Below are 15,073 nucleotides of genomic sequence, written 5' to 3'. Positions count from 1 at the left end.
CTGCTCCTTCCCAGGATGTCTCATCCAGCTGATTTTTTGCTTGGCTTTCCACGCTTGGCTCCCTGTTGCTTTTTAAGGCTCAGGGCTCACCATCTAAGAACCGGAAGTCTTACATTCTAGGAAGGAGGCTCTAAGAGGCTGCCCCCGCCACCTTCCACTCCTGGTGTCAGTTGCTCTCAGGGTAGCGCCTCCCACAGGGAGCCTCTTTTTGAATCTAAGAGCCTGCAGAGAACATCCCAACTTATTCTCATCCAAGTCTGGCTGTACAAGCTGAAATGGAGGTAGATGGCGAGGAGAGGAGACAGCCACCGCCAAACCTTTGGCTCCCCGGCTCAGCAGGGCTGTGTTTCCCACCCACAGCAGCAGACTGTGTCCGGCTCTCAGTTCAGAACCTCTCCAAGTTGGCGGACACTCTCCCTGCAGCTGAGGTGAGCGAGGCCGTGAACCTCATCCTGAACTTTGTGAGAGACTCCTATGCCATCTCCTCTGCGCTGCTCCTGGAGTTTGAGAATGGGGAGGGCTACCCTCTGCTCCTCAAGGTACTGCTGCGGTAAGTGGCTGGGGCTGAGGAGACGGGGAGAGAAACGTGGCCATTCAAGCTGTGGTGCTCAGCATCACCTTGCTGCTTTGGGGGAAAGACAAACAGCAAGCATGTTTAAGCATGCCTTGTGGAATTCAGGGCTACTAAGAGCATGGCTAGAAAGACCCTTCTTCCTGGCAGCAGGACCTCAACATGCAGATAGACGTGGGGACCACCTCTCTAGGGAATCAGTGAGGGGGACACAATGGTACACACTGTGCGAATGTTGCCGGCCTGACTTCTACCTCTTCAAGCACACATGCCTCTCTCAGAAACTTTCTGGGGTCTGCTGCAATCTACCCCACTTCAGCGAGTGGATGGCTATGTGAGAACCCTGCCCCACCCTCAGCTCTCCACCGCTGTCAGAACTGGTGGGTAACTACCCAATAAAGAAAGCTGTCTGTTGGATGCATCCGCTCCACACTGTCACAAACCCACCAGAAGGGCTAAGTGCAGTAGACCAGGGGGACGCCAGCTTGAGAACACACTTGAGTGAGCTTCCTTCCTTTTGCCACCTTGTTAGACCTCCCTGCTGCTTGTTTCTGAGATCAACTCTCAGGTGAAGGTCTTCTCTCCCAGACCCCATGAACTGTGAGGGAGACACTGCATCTGGGGCTGGGATACCTTCTCCCACTCTGGCTTATTGTACTCGGGGGGGCGGGGCGGCGTGGTATTGGCATGAGCGCTGTGTGGGACTAAAAGGAATCCTTTTGTGGATCAAACTATTCCACTGAAGTTGGGGAAGCTGTGTCAGGGCAAAGTCTGTGCAGGTTCCTTTGGACTTAGCTTGGCTTCTCAAAGGACCTTAGCGAGGTCTTTTATGGACTTCATGACAGAAGCATGCTTCAGATGCACTGGAGGTGATTTGGATCAGAGAAGCTGAAGGTTCTCAGTGTACAGTCTCCATCTCTACGAGGCTTTGCTAAGGAAAAGTCATCCTTCAAAAGGATGCTAAGAATAAGTACTTCTTTGGGTATACTGCCCCAGTAAGCAGCCTGGTTAGTGGCCAGATGGCTGTGGCCACTGTGGTGTCCTGGACAGCATTTTCTACATATTCCTTCTGTTCAATGGATGGGCAGCTTTTCCTAGGCTTCTTATAGAAGACAAGAGGTGTGAGAGGTGGCTGTTCAGCTCACTGTCTTCCCATCTTGCCCTCCCAGGAGCAATGCTTCATGTGCTCCTGGTCTGGAAAGGGCAAAACTGGACATCTCTCCAGGGGCCCTCCTGGCCCAGAAACAGAGAAATGTACCTCCGGACCACTGTCAGATAAACACGAATACCATCAGCCATAGACTGGGCATGAGGAAGACTTCACAAATCCACATATCAATCATAGGCTGGGCATGAGGAATACTTCAGAAATCCACATTTCCAATGCTGTCTGCTTTTCTTTTTCCTCCTTGGAAATATCAAGTCTACTATTCTGAAGGCGCCCTCGGCTCCGTGAGCCCCTTAGGTTCATGCCTTTTGGGAATCCAGCCAAAGAAAGCAGCTTTTCTCTAAACAGGCTGTGGACTCTCACAGGTTTCTCTGTATAGCAGTCTCAGCTTACACAGAGTATGTTCTGAAAAGCTCCAGTGAACGTCTGCAGCAATGGATCTTATGGAACTCGACACATACTTGTTTTCTCCTATACCTACAAACATACATACATACATACATACATACATACATACATACATACTGGTAACCAAGTTGAATTTGTAGATTGTGCATAGTAACATGCTAACAGCAATAATTAATAGCAAAATAAAATGTTTATAAGTAGCTGTATTATAAGAAATTAATTTGAAGCATGATTTTAAAAAAATTTCTGGAATTATTAGTTGATTTCTGTGTGTGCGTGCTTTGAAATTTTATTTTATTTTATTTAGATAAGGTCTCATGTAATTCTTGTAGCTCAGGCTGGTATCAAGACCTTGAATTTCTGATCCTCCTGCCTCCACCTTCTGAATTCTGGGATTATAGCCAAACATCACCACGGCTGGCCTTACACAGTACTATGGATCAAAACTAGGGCACTTTGAATGCTAGACAAGCACTCTATCAGCCAACCTACACCCCAGTCCCAGTTGATGTTTTGAGGACTCAGTTGGCAGGTGGCAATGGAAGCTATAGAGGGCAAAGCACAGTCAGAGGCAACTTATGGGGGTCAAGGAAATGGCTCAGTGGTTAAGAACCCTTGCTGCTCTTGTGGAGGACCAGTTTCAGTTACAAACACCTACCAGGTAACTTATAACCACCAGTAACTCTAGTTTCAGGGGACCCGGCATCCTCTTCTGGCCTCTGCAGGCACACACACAGTGCACATACATCCATGCAGCTGAAACACTCATATATATACGCTAAAAATAAATAAAATCTCATTGCACTTCTCTAGGTGGAAGGCTGGAGTTTGCAAATGGAGTGCTGTTTACCCAGGGCACTCTCCCTGCTTTTGGTGCTGCAGCCTCCCTGAATAGAGAGACCTTCTGGTCTTTCTGAGTGGCACAGCATGCAAATGTGTAGCTGCCCCATCCAGGAGCTGACCCTGTTTCCCTACCCCGACTCCCCTTCCTGCAGGTACGATGGGCTGACCCAGGGTGAGGTGGAACCCCAGCTCCAGGAGCTCATGGAGCTGGTGATGTGGCTGACAACTTGTGGGAGGTCAGAACTGAAGGTGTTTGACAGCGTCACATATCCTCAGCTTGAAGGCTTCAAGTTCCATCATGAGGCTTCGGGTGGGTCCTCACTGTGTCTCCAGGTAACTGGAGAGTCCAGTATGATGTGTCCCGAGAAGGCTATGCAGCTAGCTGTCCGATTCCTTTTGCACCTGTCAATCATGCCGCATGGTCTGAGGCTTTCTGTGACCTTCAGAGATAACCTAGGCTCATGGATATTAAATCTCTCCTTAATCTACTTTCCACCTGAACAATCTCAGCTTTGTACAAAGAGGTTTATTGTGTGTGGCAAGCGGAGGAAATATTCCTTAGCAGAGGCAAAGCCCCCATCAAGCAAGGGAGGCAACTTCTAGAACTCCACCCCTACGCTTGGGTGACTCATCCTGTACCATTTGCTTGTACAGTGGGGACTGATGACCCTGAGTCAGCCACCCAGGCTCAGAGTCACTGGCTTCTCTTCCCAGGATGCTGAGCATGAGTTGATGATGCCAGTGAGCACACGGATGCTTTCTGAGCGGCAGGGGCTCTGCCCCCTACTGGGTACTGGTGTGAAGAACTAGTGTCAGCTCTCTAAAACCCCACTGCAGAGATTGCCAGGCAGCAAACCACAGGCTGCTGGATGGAAGTGCTGGCACATGTCTGACCTCTAGTGGGTCTGTCAGGAAACCCTGCACGGATGTCCTGCTGAGGGAATTGTGAAGGCTAAGTGTGAGATGTCTAGGTTGAGAGGGAAGGGAAGAGTTTAATGGCACAAAATACTAAGTGGGGAGGAAACAGTGGTCTGAAACATCTGGGTAGGTCTGGAGGTGCAAGCTGGGGCAGGAAATGACAGGCTATGAGGGGAGGCGGGAGCTGGTAACTTTGCAAGCACCAGGTGGAGAAGGGTGTTGGATGGGATACAAGCAGACAAAGAGGATCAGAAATGGTTGACAGGGAAAAGCCTCTGAGTTTTAACAAATTCAAAGTTAGAAAGGGGGCTTTGGACCAGGTATCCTGCAGTGAGAAAGAATAAGTGAGAGAGAAAGGTCAAGTGTGTAAGGAAGGTGCATCCGTTCACCTGTCTAGAAGGCAACCTGACCTTGCACAGTCATCTCCAGCATCGTTTGATACTAGTTGATGGAAACTAGATCTCCTAGCCTGGCTTTGTTCAGTGCAAATATAGCGTGGACCAGTGATTTTAAATAGGAAGAAACTGGTTGGCTTACTTCTGATCCCATAGTTTTATCTTCTTCAGTAGATTCCAAGTATGCTACCTTAACGTGCGGCTGTAGACAAGGCAGCTAATGAGACTCTTGCTTCTGTTTTTCTTTAATATATTTTATTAATTTATTCATATTACATCTCAATTGTTATCTCATCCCTTGTATCCTCCCATTCCTCCCTCCCTCCTGCTTTCCCCTTACTTCCCTTCCCTATGACTGTGACTGAGGGGGACCTCCTCTCCCTGTATATGCTCATAGGGTATCAAGTCTCTTCTTGGTAGCCTGCTATCCTTCCTCTGAGTGCCACCAGGCCTTCCCATCCAGGGAACATGGTCAAATATGGGGCACCAGAGTTTGCATGAAAGTCAGACCCCACTCTCCACTCAACAGTGGAGAATGTCCTGTCCATTGGCTAGATCTGGGTAGGGGTTCTAAGTTTACTGCACATATTGTCCTTGGCTGGTGCCATAGTTTGAGCAGGACCCCTGGGACTCTTGCTTCTTTTAACACTGCCCCTTGGAAATCCTGTGTGTCTCAGACAGGCTCAGAGTTTTGGCTCAGAGTGGCCATAGATGGTACCCTGTTAGCTAGCCTATCTTTGGAATACAGATGCGGCCCTTTCTCCACCACAATGGCTGGAGTGTTGAGATTTCCTACATGTGTACTCATAGGAACTAAAAAAAAAAAAAAGAAAAAGAGAGCGAGAGAGAGAGAAACTTCAAGTGCTGTGCCCTGATGAGAACTCAAGCATGCATTCCTAGGCAGGCAAGGTGCTAACTTGCAGATTTTTTGTTTTGTTTGTTTTTGTCTTTTTAATCTACAGGTGTGACCGTGAAGAATCTCCAGGCCTTCCAGGTGCTGCAGAATGTTTTCCACAGAGCCAGTGACTCTGTCCTTTGTAGTCAAGTGCTTTCGGCCATCAAGACCATGTGGGCCTGGAACCCTCGAAATTTCTTCCTGTTGGAGTGGACCCTGCAGCCCATCTCACAGTTTGTCGAGGTCATGCCCCTGAAGCCGGCCTCAGTGCAGGCACACTTTTTCCAGCTGCTGGAGACTCTGGTGTTCCAGCTTCTCTATGTGCCTCATGAGATCCTCGCTAAAGTGCAGCGTCTGATCAAGGAGAGCCCCGAGCTGTCCTGCACCCTTGTGGCCTTGGGGAGCATCCTCAGGATCACGGCCAGTGACCCGCTCTTCACAGACATCTTCCGGGACTCAGGACTTCTAGGTCTGCTGCTGGCCCAGCTACGGAAACAGGCCAAGATCATGAGGAAGTCAGGTGCATCTTTCAGAGGGATGGGCAAATGGGCTGAGGTCATTGTTAGGCAGGCAGGTTCTGCCAATCTGGCCACCCTGCAATGTAACAGAGAATGTGGCCGTGCATATCATATTGTGGTGGACAGAGAAAGGAGCTCTGGGGCTTATAGCTTTGCAAAGAACAGGCAGTCTTTAAGTCTTCCCCAGAGGTAAGAGGGATAGGACACTATTTTAAGTCAACTCCAGAAACTGACTCAGGGAATTCTCAGGTTATTTCTACGCATACAGGTGAAAACCACCAGGGCGTCTGATCCTTCAATAAAACAAAGGGGTACTGGAGCCTGGAAAGGTCTAGGCTTTGGGAGCTCTTCTGGGGTCTGCTGGAGTGTGGCTCTGTAGTCTCCCACTGAGAGTGGGGGTTCCAGAGCCCCTCAGTCCTGATGGGCTATATACCTACTTTACCATGCCTCATGCTTGCCCCACTGGGACACTTTTACATGGAGCTTTGAAATCCTCACCTCCAATGATTTTCCAACAGGAGGTAGGCACAAAGACTCCTTTTCCCATTCCATTTGGTTTGCCCAAATCTGTGCCCTGCTGCCCTTGGAAACCAGCCTGGAGGTGGGACAGCAGGACACAGAACTTATTTCTGCTCTGCCTACCTTTGCCTTTTCCTCCCCCTTTGCTGCACTGGCTGGTCAGGTCTGGGGGGCTGCCCCAGCCACCAAATGCTGGTGGAATTCTGCTTCCAATTTTAGTCAGAACTGCTAAGCTGTCTGTTTTCTGCTTCTTGGAAGGGAAGAAGGTCATGGGGAATGTGTTAGTGTGGGAACCTGTCAGCCTTGGCTGGAAGCGTCGCTGTGGTATAAGCAGAATGATCTTAGCCTGTTACATCATCTCTATGAGACCACTCTCTCCCCTGTAAAATGACAGTAGCTATGTCACAGGCCTCATAAGAATGAAAGGAAAAACAGGCGCTGCTGTGTGTGGCATGTAAAGGGTGTCCAGGAGTCACTGCACACAGTATCATTTTCATTTCAGTATTTCTCTGTAGGAGACTGAGCCTAGGTCCCTACAGGAGTTCAGGAAGGAGCTGTGTCCTATCCAGAATGTTTGCAAATAGGATCAGGATGTAGGACTATGTGTTTCCAGGATATGTTTTTGTGTGTAGGCCTTTAGCGAGACCAAGCCTTTGGAAGTAGGTGTCTCTATACTTCTTCCTCTTTCTTGATAGTTTTGGTCTGTTTTCTGTTACTATAACAAAATGCCAGAGGTTAGGGAATTTTTAAAGAATAGAAGTTTACTTGCAGTCCAGTGATCTATTTATGGAGCCATCTCCTCAAATAACAGTTTATTTGGCTTATGGTTCTGGAGGTTGGGGAGTCCAGTATCATGATGCCAGCATATAAAGAAGATGCTGTAGCTCTGGTGTAACTTGGTAAAGAGCATCACACAGTGAGACAGAGAAATCCTGTCTATCCTCATGACCTCATCCAGTGCTACTTCCTGAAGGATGTACCTCTAAGTACCATAAGTTCCCACCACAGGGCATTGGGGGAAGGATTCCAACCAAAGCTAACGTCTTGCCTTCAGTCCCCTCCTTATGAAGTTAACACGCCCGCTCCCTTGACTTCCTTGATGTTTACAGGGAAGGCAGAATAGTCTCACTGACTATTCCTGTGGTACCCTAGGCAGACGATGCCTTTCAGCAGCTTAAGATCAGATCCACTTTTCGATCCGACCCCAGACGTACAGCCATTCCCAGAAGTGTTTAGCTTTCCCTGTGAGCTAATGTTTCCAGTCGAACTCTCTGCTTTATGTTTTTTAAATGTGACCTATTGATTCTCAAGTGCTCCCTGTCTGGTAAATAAATTCTTCTTGTTCCCTTTCATTTACTTCTTTTTAATTCTCCAAATAGAAAGCTGAACTTCCAATTTGTTTCCGTACTTTGCTCACACTGGGGATCAGAGGTAGATGAAGAGACCTTGTTTGGGGCTTGGGATCTAATGGCCTGTCTGTCTGTTCCAGATCCTCCCAAGACACTTCATAGATCAGGCAATGAGATGGCAGATGTCCTTTCTAGACAAGCTATAAGGGGAAGGTCTGGGTAGAAGGCTTGATTTGTTATCAAGAGCGGTGCTTCTTGGAGAGTGACTGCTGCAACAGGCCCATCAGCCTCACCTGGGGATGTATTAGGAACAAGAACTACCCAGTCTCACTCAAGATCTAACCCACAAGATCTGAGGAAGGGGTTCAGCAGTGTTCTTTGGATGTCCAGATTTCTGGTGTGCTGCTTAAGCTGGAGATCCACCGAGGTTAGGGTTTTCAGTGCTGTAGCTTCAAGAATGCATCCAAGTCTCCTTAGGAAGTTGGACACCGGAAGAGGAAGAGATTGTAGATTGTGCCCAGCAGACTTAGTATATATTTGTCTATTCTTAAATGTGACAGGAAACAAGGGGTGCAGCCCTGGTGTGCAGGATCCAGAGAGGGAACTCACCTGTGTGATGCTGAACACCGTGGTCACACTTCTGCAAGGCTCTGTTCGCAATGCAGGTAACCATAGCTCTAATCTTGCCCTGTTGGTCTTCAACAAGACATCAACTGTGAGTTACCCATGAGTGTCTAAAGGTGACATTCAAGGGATAGTCAGTGTCAACATGATGGCCAACGTCCATGTGCTGGTTGGTATTTGGTGAGTATGTGTAAAATAGACACCTCAGTCGACGTATCTTAATATAGCATGATAAAGTTGGTAGGCAAAGAAGTACTACTTAATGTAGCATTTTATAAATTAATGAGGCCTTCTCCACAGTTGAGTGGAGAGCAAGGACTGACTCTAACACAAACTCTGGTGCCCCACATTTGACCACTTCCCCTTGGTGGGGAGGCCTGGTGGCATTCAGAGAAAGGATAAGCAGGCTACCAAGATGAGACTTGATAGCCTATGATCATATAGTGGGGGAGGAGGTCCCCCTCGGCCACAGACATAGGGGAGGGGAATAGGATGATAGCGGGAGAGAGGGAGGAATGGGAGGATACAAGGGATGGGGTAACAATTGAGATGTAAGCTGAATAAATTAATTAAATAAAAAAATTAATGAGGCCACAAACCCCTTTCCCCCTCTTTTTAAGTAAAATATATTGGCGTCCTGTTTCATTGAGTGGAGATGTTTCTTATAAACCACAGAGTAAACCACTGAATTTGTTAATCCTTCATGTTTTTCTCTGAGTATCAGTGTATGATGTGAACAGATGCACTGAGTTCTGCCAGCAGGTTTGATGGTTTCTATATCCAGGGCACTGAAGCCCTCACAGAGTGACTACGCTAAATGTAATATCTCATTATTCTGTTTTAGCAAGGGAAAGCCTGCACAATGCTGCCTCGAAGTACTGGATAGAATTCACGTTTCTAGACTGGCTCTCAGACATCTGACTTGCAGTAGAAGGAAGTCAGTCTCAGGAACCTCCTTTTAAGCAGGCCTCTCAGCAGGATTTCCATTTAGAAGGAGCGTGGCCACGAGTTCAGTGTCACAACTCACAACCCAAAGGGCATAGATCCACATTGATCTCTTTGGTCAAGTCAATTCTGAGTCTTTGTTCCATGAGAATGAATCCACATGCCAGTCCTGGGCACAAAGAGTCTGGGATTGGCCGCAACTGAATCAAACCATAACTAGATTCCCTTAATTTTCTCCCTAGGGAAAGACCTAGGAAATTAAATGTGTCCCTACCTTAAATTCTTGTTTGCGGTCTATAAATGTTTGGTGGAAGATAGGGTTCCAACCCCAGGCAACAGACTGTTCTTCAATGGATAGCTTCTGGTAAAGGGAAAATCAGCTTTATTTTCAGTGGAGTGGCAGTGGGTATATCAAAACACCCCAGGCAGGCCCCACATTCAGACCCAACATAATTCAGACTCCATGTTCCTTTTTTTCTTTCCTTGGAAAATATATAAAATTCAGGAGGCAGATAGATGAGTTGGGGAATGAGAATAATATGATCATAATATAATATAATATAATGTATGGAATTCTCAAAGAATAAGTAGAAACAACAGAAAAAAGAACCTTGGCAGCGAGGATAAAAAATTGGTGCAGGTCAGGGAATGAAGCTAAATAGATGGACCACTCAAGGGCTGCATTACTTAGATCTTGAAGAAAAAAAAATCAAGCTCACAATACATTGTTATTAACTTTAGTCATTATGTTGTACAGTAAGTCTTTTGAATTTATTTTAGCCTATCTTGAACTTTCTCCTATGGGAAGATGTTGGACAAAGAGTTTTTTCTTCCCCCAAATAGAACTCTTACTGATGTAGAATGCAATTTTTCTTCTTAGTTCTCCAGCACCAAAGTTTCTCTTTCACATTAATCCATTATGGGTGTGGATTATAAGACATAAAACTATTTACCAGAGGGCCAAAGAGAGAATGAAGTGTACTTGATTTGGGAGGCTGAAAGTCCTTGTGATGGAATTGCAGTGCCAAGGGCCACCTTCTCTAGCCCTGTCCTGTCTGTCTTGTCCCCAGTTGTCCTAAAAGATCATGGCATGGTGCCCTTCATCAAGATCTTTCTGGATGACGATTGCTACCGAGGGGCCTCACTCAGCATCTTGGAGCAGCTCTCAGTCATCAACGCAGAGGAGTACATGAGCATCATTGTGGGTGCTTTGTGTTCATCTACCCAGGCGGAGCTGCAGCTGAAGCTGGATCTTCTCAAGGTGAGGTCAAGCCCTCCTTTGTGATTGGTTTTCTTGGGTCCATGCACTGTGTGACTCACCTTTGTTCATGCACTGGTTCATTGTGTTGGGCAGGTAGATGGTTGTACCACCGTTTTAGCTGCTGAAACAAATAGGTATCATGTGTTTAGCTGCCCGACACATAAGTTTTTTGAGACAAGGTCTCATGTAGCTCAGGTTGGCCATGGACTCACTATGTAGTCAAGGATTGACCTTGATCTCCTAGTCCTCCTGCTTCTGCTTTCTAACTTTTGGGATTACAGATGTGCACCCCCAAATCTGGCCTTAAATTTATTTTTTTCAATGGAGATTTGATGAATACTTGGGAGTGCAATTCAGGAACAGCTGTCACCCCGGGACTTAACTCAACTGAAAGATAAGGGAAGACAGGCTAGAGAGAATGGTGTGAGACATCCTCATCCGGGCTGTGAAGCAGCATGCCCCAGCTTTCTTTCGGTTTTCTTTGGATAGATTTCTGAGCAAGGTTTGGTCACTTGCAGGGGGTGATGAGAAATGTAGTCCATGGCCAGTCAGCAGCTACCCAGCTCTACTGTATGTCAGGAAAGTGGGGCCTGACAGGTACTCTATTGACTCTATTTATTGAGCACCAACCAATGACCAGGCCTGGTGAAAGTGCTTGGGACACACATGAGAATGAGACGGAGACCCTGCTATTTAAGAGCTGAGGAGCCAGTGCTTATAACACACGAGTGCTGGTCACACCTTAGGGAAGGAGGTGGGTGCTCTGGATAGATACCTCATGAGTATTGGTGGCTGTGGTTAGAGATTATTAGGAGAGACCAGTGCCATAATCCACTGGGCTCTGAGAAGTTAGCCTGTAGCTAGAAAGGAAGCTAAAGAGAGCCAAAGCTGTAGAGTCAGGCACACAAGTGGACTAGTAAGGCTGCATTATCAGTTTACCTAGTAGAGAGAAGTCTTTAGTTTGGTAATGTTGACAGTAATAAAATTATCTTAAGTACTTCAAGAAGTATATACTATATTAATTTACCATCCTTTTATATTTTTTTTGCTTTTTCCCCCCTTTGTTATTTTGTGACTTATGCCTTTAAAAATTCTCTTTGGGGGCTAATGTCATGGTGCATTCCTTTAGTCTAGCACTTAGGGTGCAATGGCAAGCAAATCTCTATGAGTTTAAGGCCAATTTGATCTGCACAGAAAGGTCCAGGTAAGCCAGGGCTATAAACATACTGAGGCTATGTGTTTCAAATAAGAATAAAAACAAAACAAAAAAGCCATTTATTTATTTATTTATTTATTTATTTATCTATCTATCTTTTCAGTTGTGAGCCTGAGTCTTTAATGACTGTGCCATCAACTGGTACTTAAAAAAAATTCTCTTTTGTTTTATGCTGTTTGTGTGAAGGGGTGTGAATGTAAATGTTTCCCTGTAGATTTAAGCAGAACTTATCACCTCTGTGTATGACACAACCCAAAAGAAACATATTCTTGTTTCCTGAATTTGTCATATCTGGTTATTGAGGAACTTTAAGAAAATTATGGAATTGCCCTGACATCTCAACTTAATGGGCTTCAGTGTGGCTCTCTCGACTGTCCTTTTAAATGTATGGAGTGTGGTATTTGGGTCTTTGCATCTATTTCTCTGCAGAGTCCATGCTGGACATTGATGAAGTCATTTCTGTTATCACATGGCCTAGCCTGAGCTACTAAGGATAGCTAAGGCATCCCTAGAGGCTCGAGGGACAATAACTGCCTGATCATACTTAGGGATTTCACGGATAACGAGAGCTCAAGTAATGATTTAATAACAGGGCAAAAAAAAAAAAAAAATGAGTGAAAGAGATTACTAACAAGCACAAAAGGAAGGATAAATGTCTTTTGAAAGACACAATAATGCCATAAGGATGTGGGTGAAGACAAATATTAATGAGGGTTGGAGTGAGGCTCTGGGGCAGAAGACTCGCCCAGCAAGAGGGAGGCCCAGGAATCCAATACCTAGTACCAGAGAAGGGCAAAGAGTTTGTGAAAGTTTAGTGCTGACAAAGACCTGAGATTAATATGGGCACCAGAAGGATCCAGAGGGCTTCAAAGACTGCTGTCACTCAAATGATAAGCCTAGTAGCTGAGAACGGAGCAACTGTGTCATGATGTCAAGCGTTTGGTGACTGAATTTGAGTGTTCTGATAGGAACTGGGAAGGCAGGACCACAGCTAGGACTTTGGTTTTCCATTGGGGAAAAAAAAGTATTGCTGATATGTTCATAGTAGAATCCAGCCAGATCCACAGAGAAGAAGCTACGCTCTGACTCTGCTGGAAAGCAGGGAGGAGCTCTCTATCCAACGTGGAGAGTGCTCCGTCTTGCTCACAGCAAGTTCATCTTGTTTACTCTGAAGCCCAGAGGCGGCTTATTGGAGTGCTAGCCCCTAGGTAATAGGACGGAACTTCTAGAATTAGCAATGCAAAGCCATTATGGTGTTTTACAGATTCAATATAATTTCAGAATCACAGCATCAAGAGAGTTCATAAGGAACGAGCCCTCTGTGAGCTCATTTAACAAAGTTGGAGCCTCAGGCTCGCCTCCCATCTTCTCCTCCCTTCAAGGCTCGGCTCGGTGGTTAGGAGGCCTCAGGAGCTGCTGTCACCCTCAATGGACTGGGACTACTACATACTGCTGTGCAGTGGGTGGTAGAGAGGGCTGGGTGCCCAGAGCCTAGGCTGGATTCTGAGTACATGAGTACTTGCTAGTGAATGTTCCCTGAAATCTGATGTGGGCTCTGTGATTGTTTTTAAATCATCCGGGAGCTCCTTGCAACTTTGGAAACATCCATGTGAAATGCGCTCTCTCTGGCTGGATCGCCATTTCAGATGCTGAAGGCTGGCTGTGCCCAGGACATTAGGTTTACATAGAGGGTCGGATACAGGATGAGGGGGAGCCATCATGGAGGGTTGGGACCCAGGGCAAGGAGGCAGGCAGTGTCCATTCCAGTGAGGTTGCCAACTCCGGAGGGCAGTCACATCACACATATGGAGAAGACCACCTCAGGGTGGATGCTTCCAGAATCCAGTGGCGTGTCTGTATCAACACCAAAGCTGTGCGACTACATCACCAATTCTGGCAAAGGATAACTGAGTTAAAGGATAATGTAAGCAAATGAATTTCCTCCCTGTGGCCAGGGGGACTGTGATTGGGTTATGCACAAATTCAGATTGATTTGCTAATATACATTTAGCTGTTCAACTCTGAGCTTAATTGCATTACCTCACCAGTCTTCCAGCATGACACATGGAGAATTATGAGGAATAACAAATAATAGGATGTGAAATAAATCCTGTTAGTCCTAACGCAGTTAGCGCTGAGCAGCAGACATCTATTTTATAGATTCAGGCTAGAGGAATACTAACTCAGAGCCGATGACACGGTAACCGAGTTAAGGACGAGAAAATGCGCTTAAGGCTGACCTTTCTTGAAATGTGTCAACCCTATCCTGATTACTTTGACTTCGGTTGATTCAATTTACTCCTTTCTGCAGACTCCGAACCCGGTGTGATGCATTATCATGCAAAGTTGAATGACAGTAATGGAAGCCCCTCCTCCTAGGCCCCCAGCTCCTGACTAATCATTTCCCGAAGTCCCGAAATATTTATTTTCCTTTATGATAGAAATGTTTCTCTTTAGTTGCTCTGAAATTAAGCCTTTGTAATTGGATTTTGGACTCTTTACTTTATGACTCTGCAAATATGAAATTAACCCCATCCCAAGAAATAATAGAGCAGTCTGCATTCTAATGAGATTACCCCCATTTTAGATAATGACCCGGAATTTAATAAATCGAACAAAGCAACAATTAAGGGCAGCCATTTCTCCTCCCCCTCCCAACCAGAGGGAAGAAAGTAGCCATCTAGGTGACACCCACTGAGGGACACAGATCATGGGCAAAGATTTCTGTTGGATTGATTCTCCTTTAAAATATCTGTGCCTGCCACTCTTGGATGGATGGGTGGAACTCTTCTTAGCCGTGTCTGGTGTCAGGTTGGACCACTGAAATTTACTTCCGATGGGGACCAGGGCATGTTCCATGACCATCCAGTGCTCAGACAATTATCTACAATCTCTTAAGTCTTCCATTTTAACCACTCTCCCCTTTTGCATTTGCTTTGGCGTGTGTCATGTGACAAACAAAAGGGCTTTCCTCATCCCTTTGCTTGAAACCCTCCTCCTCATAGCCATGATCCACTAGAGGCTCTCATAGAGATCTACACTGTTTGTCATCAGCACTTATAACATTTTCTATTGTCTTGGTGACAGACTTTTTTTTTTTTCCTTCATGGCACATGTCACAAGTCTCAAATAAGTGGAATAATTTATAGGCTCGCCTTGCTGTGTAGATTATCACTTAGAAGGAAGAGGCTTAAATTTAAACTTAAGGCCATTTCACGGTTGAAGTGAGTTTCTTGTTTAGCCGAAGAAATGCTACTTAGTTGGGAGTGAGTTGCTTACACAGAGAGGGGTTCCCAGAGATAGTAGCAGGCACCTGTGACTGTCTATACAGATGAGGGCCTTCCCCAACTTGTACCACAAGCTTTTGTGTTCCTGAGTAGCCCCCTTCCAGAGGAGCCTTGCTCTGACCCCATAATCCATGTCTTGAAGGACCAGTCCATGTC

General features: G+C 46.1%; 1 protein-coding gene across 2 annotated transcripts in view; it reads left to right on the top strand.

Annotated features, from left to right (window-relative positions):
* Wdfy4 (WDFY family member 4) overlaps window positions 1-15,073 on the top strand; it is a 238,370-nt gene that overhangs the window by 31,726 nt on the left and 191,571 nt on the right. The window contains exons 7-11 of one of the 2 annotated variants that reach the window (XM_051141818.1): window positions 361-550; window positions 3,143-3,300; window positions 5,266-5,718; window positions 8,145-8,249; window positions 10,224-10,414. In XM_051141818.1, the coding sequence (XP_050997775.1) occupies window positions 361-550; window positions 3,143-3,300; window positions 5,266-5,718; window positions 8,145-8,249; window positions 10,224-10,414 (1,097 nt within the window). Of the gene's footprint in view, window positions 1-360; window positions 551-3,142; window positions 3,301-5,265; window positions 5,719-8,144; window positions 8,250-10,223; window positions 10,439-15,073 lie in introns of those variants that run through there. The other variant, XM_051141814.1, reaches the window with a different exon arrangement.

The sequence above is a fragment of the Acomys russatus genome, chromosome 3 (assembly GCF_903995435.1).
Source record: "Acomys russatus chromosome 3, mAcoRus1.1, whole genome shotgun sequence".
NCBI classification, from domain to species: domain Eukaryota; kingdom Metazoa; phylum Chordata; class Mammalia; order Rodentia; family Muridae; genus Acomys; species Acomys russatus.
This window is presented reverse-complemented; position numbering and strand designations above follow the sequence as displayed.